This window comes from Gekko japonicus, unplaced genomic scaffold, assembly GCF_001447785.1.
Source record: "Gekko japonicus isolate JY-2015 unplaced genomic scaffold, Gekko_japonicus_V1.1 scaffold2906, whole genome shotgun sequence".
Taxonomy (NCBI): domain Eukaryota; kingdom Metazoa; phylum Chordata; class Lepidosauria; order Squamata; family Gekkonidae; genus Gekko; species Gekko japonicus.
Genome location: NW_015161495.1, coordinates 12,875 through 32,101, shown reverse-complemented (window position 1 = coordinate 32,101; position 19,227 = coordinate 12,875). Strand labels below are relative to the sequence as shown.

General features: G+C 46.5%; 1 protein-coding gene across 1 annotated transcript in view; it reads right to left on the bottom strand.

Moving 5' to 3' along the window:
• The window catches only part of LOC107125730 (zinc finger protein 208-like), a 41,109-nt gene extending 22,103 nt beyond the window's left edge, over positions 1-19,006 (bottom strand). The window contains exons 1-4 of the mRNA XM_015429183.1: positions 18,971-19,006; positions 18,305-18,446; positions 16,999-17,075; positions 8,679-10,305 (exon numbers count right to left, since the gene is read on the bottom strand). Coding sequence (XP_015284669.1) covers positions 8,679-10,305; positions 16,999-17,075; positions 18,305-18,446; positions 18,971-19,006 — 1,882 coding nt within the window. The remainder of the gene's footprint in view (positions 1-8,678; positions 10,306-16,998; positions 17,076-18,304; positions 18,447-18,970) is intronic.
• Positions 19,007-19,227: the final 221 nt, after the last annotated feature.

Genomic DNA, 19,227 nt, shown 5'->3' with positions numbered 1-19,227 from the left:
TCTCTCCCAGGCATGTTGTTGCCAAAATAATCTTTCGACTGTTTTCCTGATTTATCACAGAAAAAGCAAAAGCATACTAACTTGATCTGTGTTTTCATGGTTGTAGGGTAGCTTCCCTGCAAGAACAAAGGAAACCTGAAGTGTCTTTAGTTAAAAAGTGTGCAGCTGGCTCGCCAGCTCTGAGTTGGGAAATACCTGGAGATTTTTGGGGTGGAGCCTGAGTGGTGGGTGTTGCCTTCTGACACACTTCCGGTGATCTCAGAGGGTGTGGCATATGCAAATAAGTCATGCTAATGAGCTTCTGTACCTCTTTTTCTACAAAAGACCCCGGTTAGACATTTTCAGTTGAAAGCCAAAATACAGCCGCAAACCCCATCTCTCTTCCCCTCAGTCCCTTCAGAGTTGCTTGGAATTCAAACCTCCACAAAAGCCGTGGGAAATAGGCAGAACTTGTAGCACCTTTGGAAGATCTCCGAGGAGGGGGCCACACCCCCTCCTCTTCCGGGAGCCCAGTCCACAGAGCTAGAGCCCTGATGGGAAAGTTTGATGCCAGTTTGGTGTATGGGGTTAACTGCGAGGACTCTGATCTTGGAGAACCAGATTTGATTCCCCACTCCTCCACTTGCACCTGCTGGATGACCTTGGGCAAGCCACAGTTCTGACAAGAGCTGTTCTTGAAAAAAGCAGTTCCTGTCAAGAGCTCTCTCAGCCCCGCCTGCCTCACAGGGTGTCTGTTGTGGGGAGGAGCAGGGAAAGGAGTTTGTAAGCCGCTCTGAGACTCCTTTGGGTGGTGAAGGGTGAGGTATAAATCCAATCTCTTCTTCTTCTTTTAGAATTTGAAGTCTGGTTGCATTATTTTCAGTGCTGCTACATCATCTCTTTCCCCCTCTGACAGGGCTCTTTTTGTAGCAGGAACTCCTTTGCATATTAGGCAACACACCCCTAATGTAGCCAATCCTCCATGAGCTTACAGAGCTCTTCTTACAGGGGCTACTGTAAGCTCTTGGAGGATTGGCTACATTAGGGGTGTGTCGCCTAATATGCAAAGGAGTTCCTGCTACAAAAAGAGCTTTAATTGCCTATAATACATCTCATTCCCCACTCCTCCATATGAAGGCAGCTGGGTGACCTTGTGTTGTGTATGAAATGTAATGTAATGAATGTATTGAGCTTGAGCCTGACCAAGGTATTGTAAGCCAACCTATCAGAACAAAGGAAGTTCTGGAGGGAAGCAAAGTGATTGGTCTTTATGTACTGTATTTGATTGGACCTCATCTGACATGTGGGCGTGGCTTGCCAAGCCCGGACTGTTTAAAAAGGAGCCTGTTGCTCCATAGTTTGTCTCGTTCTGGTTCTTCTGACTTCGTGTTCAATAAAGCTGTTATCACTATTCACCTGCTGCCTCGAGTCTCGTATCTAACACCTTGGGTTAGTCACAGTTCTCTCAGAGCTGTTCTCTCCAGAGCAGTTTCTCTCAGAGCTCTCTCAGCCCCACCCACCTCACAGGGTGTCTGTTGTGGGGAGGGGAAGAGAAAGGAATTTGTAAGCCGCTCTGAGACTCCGAGTGAAGGGCGGGGTATAAATCCAATCTCCTCCTCCTCCTGATAAATGGCGGACTGCTTGTGTGCCGAAATGTCAGCTTTCCAGTTAACGTGAGAATGCTTCCAAGTTCTTCTCTTGTGTAGGAGGGGTGTAAAAAAAATCCCATTTATAGGAGAAAAGAAAGGCCTCTCTCATTTACTAAATGCCTACCCTTCCCCCCCTTCTACCCTCCCCCAGTCCTACAGGGTGGGATGGGCTTTCTTCCTCCCTGCTGTGCCCCCAAGGCCTTGGAAGCCCCCAGAGCCAAGCCCCTGAGCCCTCCCTTCCTCTGGGGTATGCTGAGTAGGGAGGCGGGTAGGGAGGTATTCAGGGCGGGTAACATCATAAAAACAGTAGAAGAATTACAGGTCCTGTGGAATGGAATTCATTGCATTCCTGGGGCTGCCTGATGCCCTCCAGACCTCAGCGAGGCCTCCTGTCTGGCTTTTCCCTCGGCCACTCCGCCCACCTGGGCACCAAACAGCCAATCACTAGGGGGAGGCCCGCCCATCAGTGGTGGCAGTGAGTCTATCAGCAAGTCTGGGACTGCAGCCAGCCCTGGAGAAGCATCCTCCTCTGGTGGTTCCAGTCTGATCTGACTGATTGGCTCCAGAAGTCGGGCTAGGGGGACCCCTGCTTGACATGCGCCACAGGGTCCCGGGGGGGCTTCCTCTTGTCCCCCACGCTTAGGATTCTGGAAAGTTCTGGAGAATTTTGAGAGTAGATATAAATCACCTGCCTACCATTTTCTTCTCACCTTGACACAAAGAGTACTCCATCTTTCTGTGTTTATACCTCTGAGGATGCCGGTCACAGTTACTGACGAAACGTCGGGTTCTACAATGCCAAGACCACGGCCATACAACCTGGAAAATCTACAGCAACTAATGAACTCCGGCTGTGAAAGCCTTCGACAACATATTGATTTTGAGAGTCTCATGAGGTACCTCTGCTGGAGCCTCTGCTCAGGCCTTGAACGTGAGGCTCCTCGAGGCGCTGGACGGGATCTGTTCCCAGTGGTCTGAGCATGAGTAGAGTGCCTTTCTGCCAGCCCCACTTGTTGTGTACTGCATCTTTATGAAGCTAACCCAGAAAACCTCAGGGCAGGAGCGACACAGATCACTTCCCAGCCAGTAAGCTGTAAGACTGCTCGGCCTGTACAGACTGTTTTGAGAACAGGCCTGGACAATCCTGGGCCTAATGGACAAAGAAGAGCTTTACTTAAGTACTGTCGTGCTACTTTCTGTTCAAGCCAAGCTATCTGCCATGAGGTTCAACGTTAAATGATATGCCATTAAGCTTGGTGTAGTGGTTAGGAGTGCGAACTCTGATCTGGTAAAACTGGGCTTGATTCCCCACTCCTCCACCTACAGCTGCTGGTGTGACTCTGGGTCAATCACAAGTTCTCCCAGAGCTGTTCTCTCAAGGGCAGTCCTCAAGAGAGCTCTCTCAGCCCCACCTACTTCACAGGGTGTCTGTTGTGGGGAGGGGAAAAGAAAGGAGACTGTAAGCCGTTCTGAGACTCCTTTGGATAGTGAAGTGCGGGGTCTAAATCCAACCTCCTCCTCCTCCTCCTCTTCTTCTGGAAACTGGGTGTTTTTTATTGCTCCAGTATACAGTATTTGGCAACAGAGGCTATCCACCCACTCCTGACTACGCCTATAGCCGTGAAAATGCGTGACAAAGATGCTTGGATCCAAAGTTCAAGAGTGGTGCTTCTTTTCTGACTTTTAGAGATTTAATCCTTTGATCATAGTTGGCTCGTGGTTTCGAACCTGTTTTCTCCTCACAAAAAGGGGGGCAAGGATCCGGGAGAGTCAATAAAACAATAACCAAGTGCTGGTTCTGTGTCCATAGTCCAAGAGATTTAGAGTCAGGAACAGCTCTGTCCTCTTCCCCAGGAAATGGATCTTTCTGGCAGAACCCCCGAGGAGCCCCAGTTCACAGTTATGAGCATTACTTCTTTTGATCAATATGTGAAAGAGTCATGGGGCTCCATCAGCCTTGAAATGGGTTCCTTGGAAGCCACAGGTTACTCCAGTAACAAAACCACCGTTTTGCCTTCCGTTTTCCATCGACCCATTATATAGTTGTACATAAGTACATAAGAGAAGCCAATGTTGGATCAGGCCAGTGGCCCATCCAGTCCAATACTCAAGAAGTGACCAAACAGGGAACAACGGTTTGGTTTAGAACAGGGGTCGCTTCCTGCCGGAGTGCGGCGGAGTGGTGCTCCGGCAGAAACAAGCCCAGGGCGTCCCCCCACCATTCCTGGCCCACCTGCACAAGCGGATGGGCCAGGGAAGCCCAGCACATACCCCCCCCCTTTCCTCTGAGCCGCTCCACTTCTGCAGAGAGACTCAGGGGAAGGGGGAGATTTAAATGCCTGGGTTCCCTGCCCGATGTTCTCTAGGTGCCCCGCAGCCATAGGGCACCTGGAGAACATCGGGCAGGGGACCCAGGCATGACTGCCTCCCTTGCCCTGCCCTCCCCCAGCCAACCCGCCGCGGCGGTCTAGATGGAGAAGGGGAAGGGAGGTGGACAGATATGCCCCCCCTTTCCCCTGAACCTCTCAAGATGGAAAATCCTGGGTTTTTGATTTAAAACTTTTTTAAAAACCTAGTTGGTCAGGCAGCCAGAGCCTGCACAGTGGCAGAAGCCCCACCCCCCAGCTTCCAGGAGCCCTCAGTTGGGCCAGGACAAGATGGGCAGGCATGCATGTGTGGCGTCTTCTTGCCACTGCAAGTTGGCTCATTTGGAGTGGGTGGGGCCCTGTGGTGTGCTCTGGGGTCGTGCACGGCAGGGACTCTTTTGGGGTGGGGTGGGGGCCAAGAGCGAGGTGCCAAAAAGTCCAGTTCTCATTCGAAGGTGGGCCAAAACGGGGGGGGGGATAGCTTAAGATACAATTGATGTATGAAGAGCTTCTGCAAACAATTCATGATTTTTAAAAAAGCAACCAAAAAAGTCCACTTTTCATCTGAAGGTGGGTCAAAACGGGGGGGGGGGGCTTAAAATACACCCAAAGAGGGAATTCATACGAGAACTCCTTATGGGCACTCCATGAAATTGCTGAGCGGTCGGGTTAGAACGGATAAAAGGAAGTACTTCTTCACCCAAAGAGTGATTAACACATGGAATTCACTGCCACAGGAGGAGGAGGTGGCTACAAGCATGGACGGCTTCAAGAGGGGATTAGATAAACATATGGAGCAGAAGTCCATCAGTGGCTATTAGCCACAAGGTAGGAACTCTCAGTCTGGGGTCAAGTGATGCACTGTATTCTTGGTGCCTGGGGGGGGGGGGCAACAGTAGGAGGGCTTCTGGTGTCCGAGCCCCAGTGGTGGACCTCCCGATAGCACCTGGTGTTTTTGGCCACTGTGTGACAGAGTGTTGGACTGGATGGACCATTACCCTGATCCTACACTGGCTTCTCTTATGTTATTACTAGCCCGCTACCCAGGCTTCACTACAGTATTGAAATCTGACATTTGTTGTAGAAATTCTAATGGAGAAGATTGTAGTGTAAGAAATAAAGTGAGACATTTCCCCGTTTTCTCTCCACTGAAGGACCTCTCCCTAGACCACATTGGTGGTTCTGCCCGCAGGTGCTAGGATCACCAGGCTGCTCTGGAGCAGGCCACATAGAACTGTCCATTTAAGAAGCAGTTGTCTTTTATGTCATCTCCTGCTACCTTCCACGAAAGTAATGGCCTCTCTACTTGTGTTCCTGGATGGTTTTGCTCATATGGAGACTGTGTTGTTCTGAGCACCATAAATAATAATGAATGTAAAGGAATGTTGTTAATTGAAATATAATTTCCTTTTGCGGGAGTGAGGTGGGAAAGGAAGAGCCTGTGATGAAGGGCAGCTGCCGCTACCTAGGCTAAACCTCCTCCACTGAGGCAGGCAGTGATGGCTGGTGTACTGCTGCGAGAGAGGAGGATCAGTGGACAGACAGGCACTACCCCCTCCCTCTCACTTTCTGAGGCATTAGTGGGCAGGGCTTCTTATTTAACACTGCACAGGTTCTGCTGCTCAGTTTATGCGGCAGAGATCCTCTGGTTTGACCTAAATTCTGTTGTGTTTGGCACTGATTGCCACAGTGGCACAGGTTCTGGGGGCCACATTGCGCTGGTTCTGCTGCGGCTGGCCTGGCAAACATGCTGCCCCCCCCCCGGTTTATACTGCAGAGATTCTCTGGTTTGACCTGGGTTTGGGCACTGACTGCCACAGGAGCACAGATTCTGGGGGCCAAAATGCACAGGTTTTGCCACTGGCCCGGCTGGCAAACCTGCCCTCTCAGTTTATCCTACAGAGATCCTCTGATCTGACCCGAGTCCAGTTGGGTTTGGGCACTGACTGCCACAGTGGCACTGGTTCTGGGGGGGGGGGTACACTGCACAGGTTCTGCTGCTGGCCTGTCAAACATGCCCCCTCACACCACCACCACACCTCACTTGCTTTCTTGCAGAGAGATTCTTGGGGAGACACTGCTGCCTGCCTTTTTCCTATCCCCATAGGAAACAATAGAGAATTGGGGTCACCCTCTTTGGATGCCCCTGGAATTGGACTCCCTGGTCCAATCTTTTCAAAACTTTGGGGGGTCTTTTGGGGAGAGGACCCAGCAGCTACAGTCCAAATTTCGTGCCTCTACCTCAAACCACCTCCCCAGAGCCCCCTGAAAACTTGTCAGAAGATTTTGCCCTTCACTACAATGGCCCCATAGGATATAATGGAGCCGAAGATTTTTGGGAATACTGAAAATTTTCAGGTATCAATAAAATACCGGTATTGTTACTCGGGGGTTGGTTTTTTTGGGAATCCCCCCCAAAAAACGGCCTTAATATACCCGAATCGGGAAAAAAACCATTTTTTTTTCTTGCCCACCCCTAATTGCAAAGTTACACGTAGGAAGCAGATTGTAATATAAAATACGTAATTAAACTTATACACTGGGTATGCAGACCAATTGGGCATGCCCCCTAAATACAATTTAACTGATATAAACAATAATATCTTTAATGAGCTGTGACTGTTCCTTAGCTGAGTTCTGTTTTCTCTGAGTCATAAAGAAACAATTAATCTAGGGATGCCAACTGCCTGGAGGGGAAAAGTGTGCCGTCCCTTTAACACAGGTCCCAGATATGCAAATTCCAGTAGTAGAAACACCATCAGAAATTGCCAAAATATAAACTGTATTTAACAAATATAAAGTTGGTGATGTCACAACAACAAAATTAGTGCATACTATAACTCTAATAAGGCATAAGATACAATGCTTCCTCCATAGAAGATAAGACATAAAGTCCATGTAATGAGATAGGAGGAGTCCACATACTCATAACGTTTTCCAAACAGCCTTTGCAAAGACGCCTGCTCTAGATACTTAAAAGATGTGTTTCCTTCAACTTCTTCAGTTTGCCGGCTGTGTAGGTGGAACTGTAAAGAGATTTACACAAATGCCTAACCCCAAAAACACATATGAAAAACAGATTTTTTAAAAAAAAAACATGCCTGAAACATACACTTACCTTGATTTCAACAAGTTCAACCGACCACAAAATTCATAGTGTAAAAAGAGAATCAGAGGTTCTCAAAAATACAGAGATGCATGCCAATTTAAAGCTCAACAGGGAAAAAAACAGGTGTACTCAATTTAGATTAGTCTCATTTAAAGGGCTCTATTCTTCTTAAATGAACATTTAATTAACACAGGCTTTACGGGATGCTGTTTATCTTTTCAGATACCCATTTCCACACACACTTAGCCTCTGGGAATGTGGGAGGATATTTCTTCCCTTTGGGCCTATTACCAAATCTAATGCAGATACCTTTCCAAAATAAAGTAGCACGATGGAAAGAGAATTTTCTCAGTTGGCGCCATTAAAGCACAATCTCAATGGAGGAATTCAAGGGGGGTCTGAAGAGGATGACGTGGGGAGCATACGCCTTGGCCCAGGGCTTAGTCCATGCACAGGTGGTGGCAGTGTTCAGAGCAGGAGGAGGGAATCATACTTCTCCCTCCTGATTCTCTCTACGAGAATCTGGGGGTGGGGAGGATAACTTGGATTGGGAAATTCATGCCAACAAGGTTCACCTGCCAACTCCATGGATTTCAACAATATTGGTTGTTTTCGGGGAGGTTTTTTTTGACCCCTTAGAACTTACTCAGTTGTTGGGTTAGGGGACACAACTTTCTCCTTTCAACCCAAATTAATCCTACTGCCAGAATGCTTTGGGTTTCAAAGTGGGGAGACTCCCAAAAAGCTCACAGCAGGCTGGACTGGGGAGGGATTAGGGTTGTTGAGAAATGCCTCTCTAGTACTGCTTGTCAGATAAAAATGTTTCTGAATTAAGGATGCTGTCTAGTCACAGTATAGTTATACCAGTAGGAGAGAGGCTGTAGATCTCTGTTAATCTCTCAATTTGTCTATTTGCTTCATATAATTTGGGAAAGGAACAGTTTTTGCTAGTTTTGAAGATGCCAGAGTTAGAATGGCAGATAACCTGAAGTAGCAAGTTTCACAGAGGAGGCAAAAAACTAAAAAGGCCTTTCTTTGTGTGACTACATTCTCAGCCTTTCAGGACCTCTAGTGCCAGGGCATTTGAAGAACCTAATCAGAACCAGCTATAGGAAAGTTTCACACTTGTATGGATTCTCTGAGGAACCTGAAGATCGGATCTGTGCCTCAAGCTCTTGCCACAAATCGGGCATTGATATGGTTCCTTCCCTGGGAAGAGACCTTGATGTTAAAGGAGAAATCAGCTGATCCTTCATGCAGCAGAGTCCTTTGCCATTTCTTACTTTCTTCCCTGTGGGATCGTTCTGAGGTTTTGAACATAGATAAAGCTCTTTCCACACTCTCAGTATTTAAAACATTTCTTCCCGGATAGTGTAAGGTTTCTGTGTAGATTTAAGCTTCTTACAGCAGTTTATATCTTTTCAATGTTCTGTATGGTCTGTGGTTGTTTTTTTAGGTATGAAATAGGAGAAAAGCTCTTTTCACAGCTAAGCAGTTACATTGTTTCTCCTTGTGTGGGTGCCTCATTGCAGTAGAAGAGTGTTACTCTGACTAAATCTCTTTCCAGCTTTTAGCATCCAATAGGTTTCTCCCCTGTGTGGGTTCTTTGGTGCTGGTGAAGATGGCCACTCTCACAGAATCTCTTTCCACACTCTGAGCATTCAAAAGGTTTCTCCCCTGTGTGGGTTCTTCGATGTATTTGAAGATTGCCACTCCTACTAAATCTCTTTCCACACTCTGGGCATTCAAAAGGTTTCTCCCCTGTGTGGGTTCTTTGGTGCAGTTGAAGAGTGCCCCTCTGACTGAATCTCTTTCCACACGCTGAGCATTCAAAAGGTTTCTCCCCTGTGTGGGTTCTTTGGTGCTTATGAAGACTGCCACTCCTACTAAATCTCTTTCCACACTCTGGGCATTCAAAAGGTTTCTCCCCTGTGTGGGTTCTCTGATGTTGTTGAAGAGTGCCACTATGTTTGAATCTCTTTCCACACTCTGAGCATTCAAAAGGTTTCTCCCCTGTGTGGGTTCTTTGGTGCTGTTGAAGATGGCCACTCTCACGGAATCTCTTTCCACACTCTGAGCATTCAAAAGGTTTCTCCCCTGTGTGGGTTCTTCGATGTATTTGAAGACTGCCACTCCAACTAAATCTCTTTCCACACTCTGGGCATTCAAAAGGTTTCTCCCCTGTGTGGGTTCTTCGATGTATTTTAAGAGTGCCACTATGATTGAATCTCTTTCCACACTCTGAGCATTCAAAAGGTTTCTCCCCTGTGTGGGTTCTTCGATGTATTTGAAGATTGCCACTCCTACTAAATCTCTTTCCACACTCTGAGCATTCAAAAGGTTTCTCCCCTGTGTGCGTTCTTCGGTGCTTCTGAAGAGTGCCACTCTCACTGAATCTCTTTCCGCAATCTGAGCATTCAAAAGGTTTCTCCCCTGTGTGGGCTCTCTGGTGTTTTTGAAGATGGCCGCTCTGACTGAATCTCTTTCCACACTCTGAGCATTCAAAAGGTTTCTCCCCTGTGTGCGTTCTTCGGTGCTTCTGAAGAGTGCCACTCTCACTGAATCTCTTTCCGCAATCTGAGCATTCAAAAGGTTTCTCCCCGGTGAGGGTTGTCTGATGCTTGTGAAGAGTCCAACTCTCACAGAATCTCTTTCCACACTCTGAGCATTCAAATGGTTTCTCCCCTGTGTGGAGTCTTCGATGATATTGAAGACTGCTATTCTTACTGAATCTCTTTCCACACTCTGAGCATTCAAAAGGTTTCTCCCCTGTGTGGGTTCTTTGGTGCTTCTGAAGATTACCACTCAGACTGAATCTCTTTCCACACTCCGAGCATTCAAAAGGTTTCTCCCCTGTGTGGGTTCTCTGGTGCAGTTGAAGGTTGCAACTCTGACTGAATCTCTTTCCACACTCTGAGCATTCAAATGGTTTCTCCCCTGTGTGGGTTCTCTGATGCTGTTGAAGACTGCCGCTTCGACTGAATCTCTTTCCACATTCTGAGCATTCAAAAGGTTTCTCCCCTGTGTGGGTTCTCTGATGCTGTTTAAGGTGGGCACCCTGACTGAACCTCTTTCTGCACGCTGAATCTTTGAAAGATTTCTTCCCTGTGTGGGTTGTCAGATGCTTTTCAAGATTCGCACTCACAGTGCATCTCTTTCCACACACTGAATATTCAAAAGGTTTCTCCCCTGTGTGGGTTCTCTGAAGCCATTTAAGATTCCCTCTCACTCTGCATCTCTTTCCACACTCAGAGCATTCAAAAGGTTTCTTGACTCTGTGTATTCTTTGGTGTAGAAAGAGCTGTGATCTGTTTCTGAAGTCCTTTTCACACCGAATGGATTTACTTGCCTTCATTATCATGTGCTTTGGAATATGTACACTATGCTGTCTTCCATCTCTCTTAACAACCACATGATCGCCTTTCTTTCTCATTGGTTTGCCTTGAGTGTTGACATTTTCTTTCAAGCCTTCATTTTTAACTTTATCTGGCATTTGCCGATGAAGTTCCTTGCCCCCTCGATTCCTCTGATCATCCTCTGCTGGAATAAAGAGAGAGATCCTGTTAGCACCTGGGAGGGCTGGTAAGGTCCAAAGACATCTATGTGACTGCAATAGAAAAGCATTTACAGCCCTTTGGCCTCGTCCAGCTTGGCTGATCTTAACCACCCCTCCACCTTTGCCCAGAATATCTAGTGTTTAAGGATTCTTCACCCCCTCAAGTACCACAACTGAGCTCTTGACCACAAGGACCTTCTGATACTCCAGATTTCAGGCCCTTCCTCCTTCCCCAGCGGGCAGCATGACTGTGCAAAATGATGCTGAGAAGGGAATCAGAAATCCCCCATGGCACTTCCTTGCCTTTTCCCGTGACATAGCCATGAAGAATGCTCACTCTCAGCCAGCTCATTTGGGAAGGAAATATGCTCTTGGGATCCTCTTGAGGAAATCCTCACCCTTTCTTTAGATGCAAGGCCGTTGTCTGCCTCCGCTGTAGTCTCTCTTATACTCCTGCCTTCGTTCGCAGTGAGACAGTGATCATTCTTATATGGGGAAGGAAAGGCATTCAAGAGTAAAAATTCTTCTGGAAGGATGAAACTACGGTCAAGATAAAAGCCCACGATCCCAACCAGCATAAGGGGAATAGATCTGTGCGGCAAGGGATTACGTGATTATTAAGTGGCCTGGACTGACTTTCAGGCATTTGCAATTAGAGTCTCCCTGCATTCTTATCTTTTTCAAGGCCATTGGTTAATCATAAGAACCTGGATCCAGTTGTGTAGCCAGGAGGGAGGGGGGATTAGGAGGGTGCTGGCAGCCTCTGGAAAATTCCGTCAGGCAGGACCCTTGATTGGGTCGTTGGGACCACCCTGGAGGCAAAAAGAACAATACCCGTATAGACAAGAGGGAAGCCAGGCTAAATTTATCTTCATACCATGCTAGTATGACTTGATATTTTCTTGCTGCATCACGAATAGTTTTCTGTAAAGTAACTTCAGGTACAGCTGGAATACCTATGCTGCAAAAGAGGTGCCGTCCAATACCACGTATTGCATGTATTCGATAGAACAGTTAGCTCTCCTGTTCTTCTGTTGCCGAGCTGCAGAAACTTTGCTGTTTAATGATTTTTTATTTTTAAATCCTTAACAAACCTTTATGTATTTAAAAAGGGGTCTGCGTTAGTTGTGTGCTCTCTGCTCATGAACCCACTGAATGGGGTGCTGCTGAGGTATAGAGACTAGCGATGGAAAGTTAGTCTCACTGAAACTGATCAAAGGGAACATGGGCTGTGGCAAATAAAATGCAATTCTGTGATCAGCGGGCTAAAAGGGAATATGAGGAGCATATTGCAAAAGCATAAAGACAAACAATAAAACTTTCTTCAAATACATTAGAAGCAGGAAAGCAGCCCGGGAGGCAGTGGGGCCCTTGGATGACAAAGGGGTAAAAGGATTACTGAAGGACGATAAATCACCAGGCCCAGATGGCATACATCCGAGAATTCTGAAAGAACTGAAATGGGAACTTGTGGATCCCCTGACAAAAATATGCCTCCATTCCTGAAGGCTAGATGGTAGCTAATGTCACTCCCATCTTTAAAAAGGGTTCCAGAGAAGGTCCAGGAAATTACAGGCCAGTCAGTCTGACGTCAATACCAGGTAAGTTGGTGGAAACCATTATTAAGGAGAGAATTATTAGGCACAATGATGAACCAAAACTATTGAGGAAGACTTGGCATTGGTTCTGTAAGGGAAGAGCTTGTCTCACTAACTTGTTAGTGTTCTTTGAGGGGGTGAACAAACCTGTGGACAAAGGGGACCCAATAGAGGTTGTTTACCTCGACTTCATAAAGCTTTTGATAAAGTTCCTCATCAAAGGCTCCTAAGTAAGCTTAATAGTCATGGGATAAAAGGACAAGTCCACTTGTGGATCAAAGACTGGCTCAATAATAGGAAAGAGAGAGTGAGTATAAATAGGCAATTTTCTCAGTGGAGGGTGGTAAGCAGTGGGGTACCGCAGGGCTCAGTACTGGGTCCGATGCTTACTAACGTGCTCATTAATGATTTGGAGTTGGGAGTAAGCAACAAAGTGGCTAAATTTGTGGATGCCAATAAATTGTTCATGGTGGTGAGAACCAGGGAGGATAGTGAGGCACTCCAAAGGCATCTTTGAAGGATGGGTGAGTGGGCATTAATGTGGCCAAGTGCAAAGTAAGGCACATTGGGGCCAAAAATCCTAACTATAAATACATGTTGATGGGGTCTGAACTGGCAGAAACTGACCAAGAGAGAGATCTTGGAGTCACAGCAGATAACTCACTGACAATGTTGAGACAGTGTGCAAGTGCAATAAAAAAGGACAACACTATGCAGGGGATTATTAGGAAAAGAACGGAGAACCAATCAGCCAGTATCATAAATCAGCCCCTGTATAAATTGATGATGCAACCTCATTTGAAATACTGTCACCACACCTCAAAAAGGATAGTATAGCAATGTAAAAAATGCAGAAAAGAGCTACTAGAAGATAAAAGGGTTGGAACCTATGAAGAAAGGTTAAAGTGCTTGGGGTTCTTTAGCTTGGAGAAATGACTGAGGGGTGACATGATTGAGGTTTGTAAGATTATACATGGGATAGAGCAGGCAGAGAAAGAGGCACTTTTCTCCCTTTCTCTCAATACAAGAACTCGTGGGCACTCCATGAAATTGCTGAGTGGTCGGGTTAGAACGGATAAAAGGAAGTCCTTCTTCACCCAAAGAGTGATTAACACATGGAACTCACTGCCACAGGAAGTGGTGGCGGCTACAAGGATGGACGGCTTCAAGAGGGAATTAGATAAGCATATGGAGCAGAGGTCCATCAGTGGCTATTAGCCACAAGGTATAGCTAGGGGCTCTCGGTCCGGGGCAAGGGATGCTCTGTCTTCTTGGTGCTTGGGGGGGGGGGTCAACAGTGGGAGGGCTTCTAGTGTCCTGGCCCCACTGCTGGACCTCCTGATGGCACCTGATATTTTTGGCCACTGTGTGAAAGAGGGTTGGACTGGATGGGCCATTGGCCTGATCCAACGCTGGATTCTCTTATGTTCTTATTGACCCGGGGGACCAAGGCTTTGGTTCTTGACAGGATCGTTTTCAGATCACAGGCAGAGTGGATGTCTGGAATCCCATTCAGGGGGAAGGGTGTCTTGTAAAGGTTGGAAACAGAGAAATGAGGAGCTGGCCCCTTCCAGCGTCTTTCTGAGGGCCTCTCATCCCCACCTTTGCCTCAGGCCAGGACACCTCCTCTGGCTTGGGTGATGGCCACAACACTGGCCTCTGTTGCCCCTGGGCAAGAACACACACAGGAACACAGGAACCTGCCTCATACTGAATCAGACCCGTGGGCCACTGAAGTAAGTGTTGCCAACTCAGTCCGGTGGCACCTCTCCAGGGTCTCAGGCAGAAGTCTTTCACATCACCTCCTACCTGATTCTTTTTACTGGAAATGGTGGGGATTGAACCAAGGACCTTCTGCATGCCAAGCAGATGCTCTGCCAGGGAGCCAGGGGTCCCCCCCCCCCAAAGTAGCGAGACGGCCCTCAAAACTGTGAATAGCTATTCAATATTTTGATTCATGCCCCCTCACAATGGCAGCAATTCACACTTTTGGCACCAAGGAAAACTCCTTACCCAGAAAGGCCACATTCTCATAGTTCTCCAGCATGACTTCCCAGTAGAGAGCTCTTTGGCCCGGATCCAGTAGGGCCCACTCTGCCTCGGTGAAATCGATGGACACCTCCTCAAAGGAAAAGGGACCCTGAAAGGAAAAGCAGAATCCTTCATCAGAGATCACGCCAGGCAGAGATTGCACCCTGGAAGAGAGTAGACTGGGAAGGTACAGGATGTCAGGTTTGGGATGGGTAAAGGGAACAGCGTTCAGAGGATCTCTTGCCCAGTCACCTTGTAGAAAATGCAGGAGCGACTGCTCCCCTGAGAAAGGAAGAGGGACCCGGGGTGTCCCCCCCACTCATCTCATTGTGGCAGGAAAACCAGCGAACCTGGGGGCATTTCTGAATAACAGCCGGGATTAGCTGAGGCCTCTCTGTTTGGGTCCTCTCCCATAAGGCTTTGCAGGCTTAGCGACTGTCATCTCACAAGCCTCTGCCTAGCCTGACAAGACACTCTGCTCCAAAAAGAATAGTTTCCATTTCTCTAGGTCTATCCTTTCACCCTCATACTGTGTCAAAGACTCCTAGTGAGAAGCTTCTGACCAGCAACACACTTGCTGAATCAGCTGTCTGTGCTTCCCATAAGGTCACAATAAAGTTTATACATAACATCCTTGAAAGTCTAGGGTAACTTGGGTATGAGTTCAAGGTGAAAATTGTTCTTTTTTATTTATTTTTTTTGCTGAAGGTGTGTCAGTCCATGTGGGCTGAACTTGTGGGTACTGAGGGTATCAATGATTGAACATGTCTTTACTCTGGGCTGGTCTTCAATCAGCTGCCTGTGAGCTCTTGTTGACTAGACCAGAACACTCTGTATTTCTTACTAGGGCACTATGTTTGTGTTTGTTTTTATTAATTTAATTTTTATTCCTTTTTTCTCATTATTTTTACAGCAACACTTGGCACTTAAAAGAGTCATAGGCATGAACATAAACGTTTTCAACACGCCAATCCACAAAAGTTAAGATAGTTACTACGAATGTTCCAAAATATGCATACATTAAAGTACCTCTTTAGAGTACAGAATATAACAGAGGAAAGGATTAATTAGAAAAATTAATTAGAAAAACAATAAGTTCCTATATAATGGATTTTTTGGAATACTCACTATTTTCTAAGTAACTAATCATAAGAAACCACACCGCCTTTTTATATTTTTCTGACTGTAAAGCTGTAGAGTTGTATGAGGTGCACCCATAAATAAAGCATTCCCAAACTAACTTGCTGGCAAAAAATTTTTGGGTATGTTTGTGTTGAAGTATTCTCTGCTGAATATGGAAATGCTATGTTTTCATCCTAAAAGAAAGAATTACTGTACATGTTCATACTTATTGAAAACACATTAGTAAGTCATGCTGGTTTCTACTTGATTTTAATAGGTGAACTTCATCCGAAGACAGAAGCCCAAAACGATGCCAAGGATGTTTAAAGATAGAACGTTTCGACTGAACGTCTTTTTCAACCATCCTAACAAAAGGAAGGGAATAAAGTTTTTTACAAAAACCGGAATTGTTTAGGACAATTTTACAATGTAACAATAAATTTTATGGTATACATACAGTTTGTAGTATTATTCTTTACTTCATGTTTCCATGCAAGGTACAAAAATTCTAAAGACAGAAATCACATTATTCATTTTAAAGCTCACATGTATGTTTAAAGCATGCCCTTAAACCTTATTTTTAAATAATAATAATACTCCTTTAAATCTTACCTATAACTGGCTGAGAGCAGCTCTCACAAGATTAACAACATTTTATTCGGATAGCAAATCTTAAATATACAACTCTAAATGGGTTCCTTATATTTTTCTATTCAAGTCACATGATGTTAGATCCCAAGAAGCCACCTTACCAACAAGCCAAAAGTGCTTAAACATTTTTCAACTGTTAATTATGTTCATTTTAACCATACAAATATGCCTATTATTATTAAAGAATCACCAAAAGGATCACAAAGACGGACTTGAATAGAAAAATATAAGGAACCCATTTAGAGTTGTATATTTAAGATTTGCTATCCGAATAAAATGTTGTTAATCTTGTGAGAGCTGCTCTCAGCCAGTTATAGGTAAGATTTAAAGGAGTATTATTATTATTTAAAAATAAGGTTTAAGGGCATGCTTTAAACATACATGTGAGCTTTAAAATGAATAATGTGATTTCTGTCTTTAGAATTTTTGTACCTTGCATGGAAACATGAAGTAAAGAATAATACTACAAACTGTATGTATACCATAAAATTTATTGTTACATTGTAAAATTGTCCTAAACAATTCCGGTTTTTGTAAAAAACTTTATTCCCTTCCTTTTGTTAGGATGGTTGAAAAAGACGTTCAGTCGAAACGTTCTATCTTTAAACATCCTTGGCATCGTTTTGGGCTTCTGTCTTCGGATGAAGTTCACCTATTAAAATCAAGTAGAAACCAGCATGACTTACTAATGTGTTTTCAATAAGTATGAACATGTACAGTAATTCTTTCATGTATTGTTGACTTTACAAAATTACTGGGTCCATTTGTGATATTTTATTTCATCCTAAAAGAGACATAAGTGGTAAAGTGCTTTCGGTCCTGAGGAAGCGTATAACTTAGTTTTATTTGAGAACTACGGTCTCTCTCTTTATTCAGTCACCCCTGAATGGGAAATAGCCCCGGGGTCCTATAATAACATCACACTAACCTCTCCTACCTGGACTGGAGGGGCAGCAGCCGTTTCCACACCTCCGGAAAGACGTCGGCTCACCAGCATCTCTTCACTGCCTGTTCCTGAGACAAAGGAGGAAGGAAAGGCAAGGTTCATTTTGTAGAAAAAGAGGTGCAGGAGCTCATCAGCATAACTTATTTGCATACACCACACCCCCTGACCTCACCGGAAGTGTGTCAGAAGGCAACACCCATTGCTCAGGCTCCACTGGACTGTTTTGGATTGCTAGCTATTGGGGGGGTGGGAACGTGCAGATCTGTCCTCGCAGAGGAGGGAGGGCTTGTACCTGAATAAGACTTGGTCTTAAAGATGCCACTGGACTGTTTGGGATCAGGGGGCCGGGGAGGGGGGTTCTGCAGCTTACCTGGCTGCTTCTTGTTCTGACTGAGGGCTGCTGGGAGCAGGGGGTGGGGCTTGTTGCATGTTCCCGCCCCCTGGGCTCTTTACTGCCGGAGCTCCGCTCCTGTGCGCTCCTGCAGGAAATGACCCCTGAGGAAAGGTATTTGCTTGTTTGTTCCCTGCTTCACAGGTCCCCTTCCCAGGGTTGGGACACCTCGCCACGCGTACACGCAACATATTTTTAAACGCCTCTTACTGAATTCTGGGAGAGGCAGAAGAGAAGCACACGGCACCCATGATCTTTCAATGATTATAAACGCAGCCAAACGTATTTCAGACTTCTGTGAGGCTTGTGTTTGCTCCGCGGGGAGGGAAAGACGTGCAACACGTCGCTGTCCCATTCGGACCAGATGTGACTGGAGCGCATCTGGAGACACGAGGGTCACATGAGTGAGTCTCCAGAGTGTCTCTTGGCGTGCTCACTTCCCGACCAGGTTTCCAGCCAGACCCAACATCAACATGACATCACATCTGTCCCAAGCCCCTCCCCAAAGCTCCCTCCCCATAGCCCGCCATCCCTTCCCCAGCATCTTGTTTCCCACAGCGGCCTGCCAGGCACAGAAGCCAAATTTCCCCGATATTTCTGGACCCTAGAAACTACTTTTCAGAGCTCTGCTGCCCCAGAAGGTGGAGGCTCCCTCTGTTCAGCAGACTGAATAGTTGTTGCAAAGGTTTGTCTACCCCTCGACCCTGGAAACTTGATTTCTTTTTATGGAAGGAAGGTGAGGCATGATTTTTTTTTAATTACTGGGAGAAATTGCCCTCCAGGAATGTGTCTAATCTCCTTTCAGAGGCACCAGAGTTAGTGGACGTTGAGAATCACAAATTAACTCTTTGTTCGGTGCAGAACTACTTATTTTATCCTGACCTGAACTCTCACGGGGTGCCCCACCTGCATCCAGGCACAATGGGTCCTTAAAAAAGGAGAGGGGATCTTGGGCACGCTCTGTGGTCTGTGCCATCTGCTCTTGCTCCAAGGAAGCTTCTTCCGCCTCAGGGAATGTAGTTTCTTTCTTCTCGGATGGTGCCCACATCTGAAACAGCAGCAAGGGAGAGGGGTAAGAGATGGAATGGAAAAGAGGCCAAGGAACGGATCCTGCCCCACCCCCAGACTCTGCAACCTTCTATTGGCAGACCTGGTGAGTTATCTGGAGGGATCAGAAATTCTCTAATAGAAGAAGCTGTTGAAGGAGGCTATGAAATCTCTCATTTGGATGATTAAGACTTTGACAGATGTCTGGCAGGGAACCTTTTAGGATAAGGCCCAGTATAGTTGCTTGAATTGGACACACCTGGAGGAAACCCCCTCACCTGCTCTGCCTGCCTCTTCTCCTCTGCCTGACTCAGGAGGAAGCCTTCGGCCAGGGCCACCGCCTGGGAACTGGTCTCCGGCCCACATCCTCTGACCCAGCACTGCATTTCCTGGGCAGGAGAGTCAGGAACTGCTCCAGGATCACCAGGTCCAGGATCTGCTTCTTGGTGTGCCTCTCCGGCTCCAGCCAGTGGCTGCAAAGTCCATGGAGCCGGCTGCAGACCTCTCGGGGCCCATCAACCTCACGATAGCGGAAAAGTCGGAAGCGTCGGCTACGTACATCTGAGGTTGTGGTGTCCTTAGCCAGGGTCTCTGCCCCCCCCAGCTCTTTCCCAGAATTCAGCACCACCTCCAGGTTGGATGGTATGGGGGCTTTTCCTTGCTCTCTTGCCAGTTCCAGGTCCTGCTCTTCCATCTCCTGACCCTTCTCTTGGGTCACGTCTATCTGAGCAAACATGCCTTTATTCACTTTGCTAAGATGGGGAGTTTCTCCCCGAAGGGAC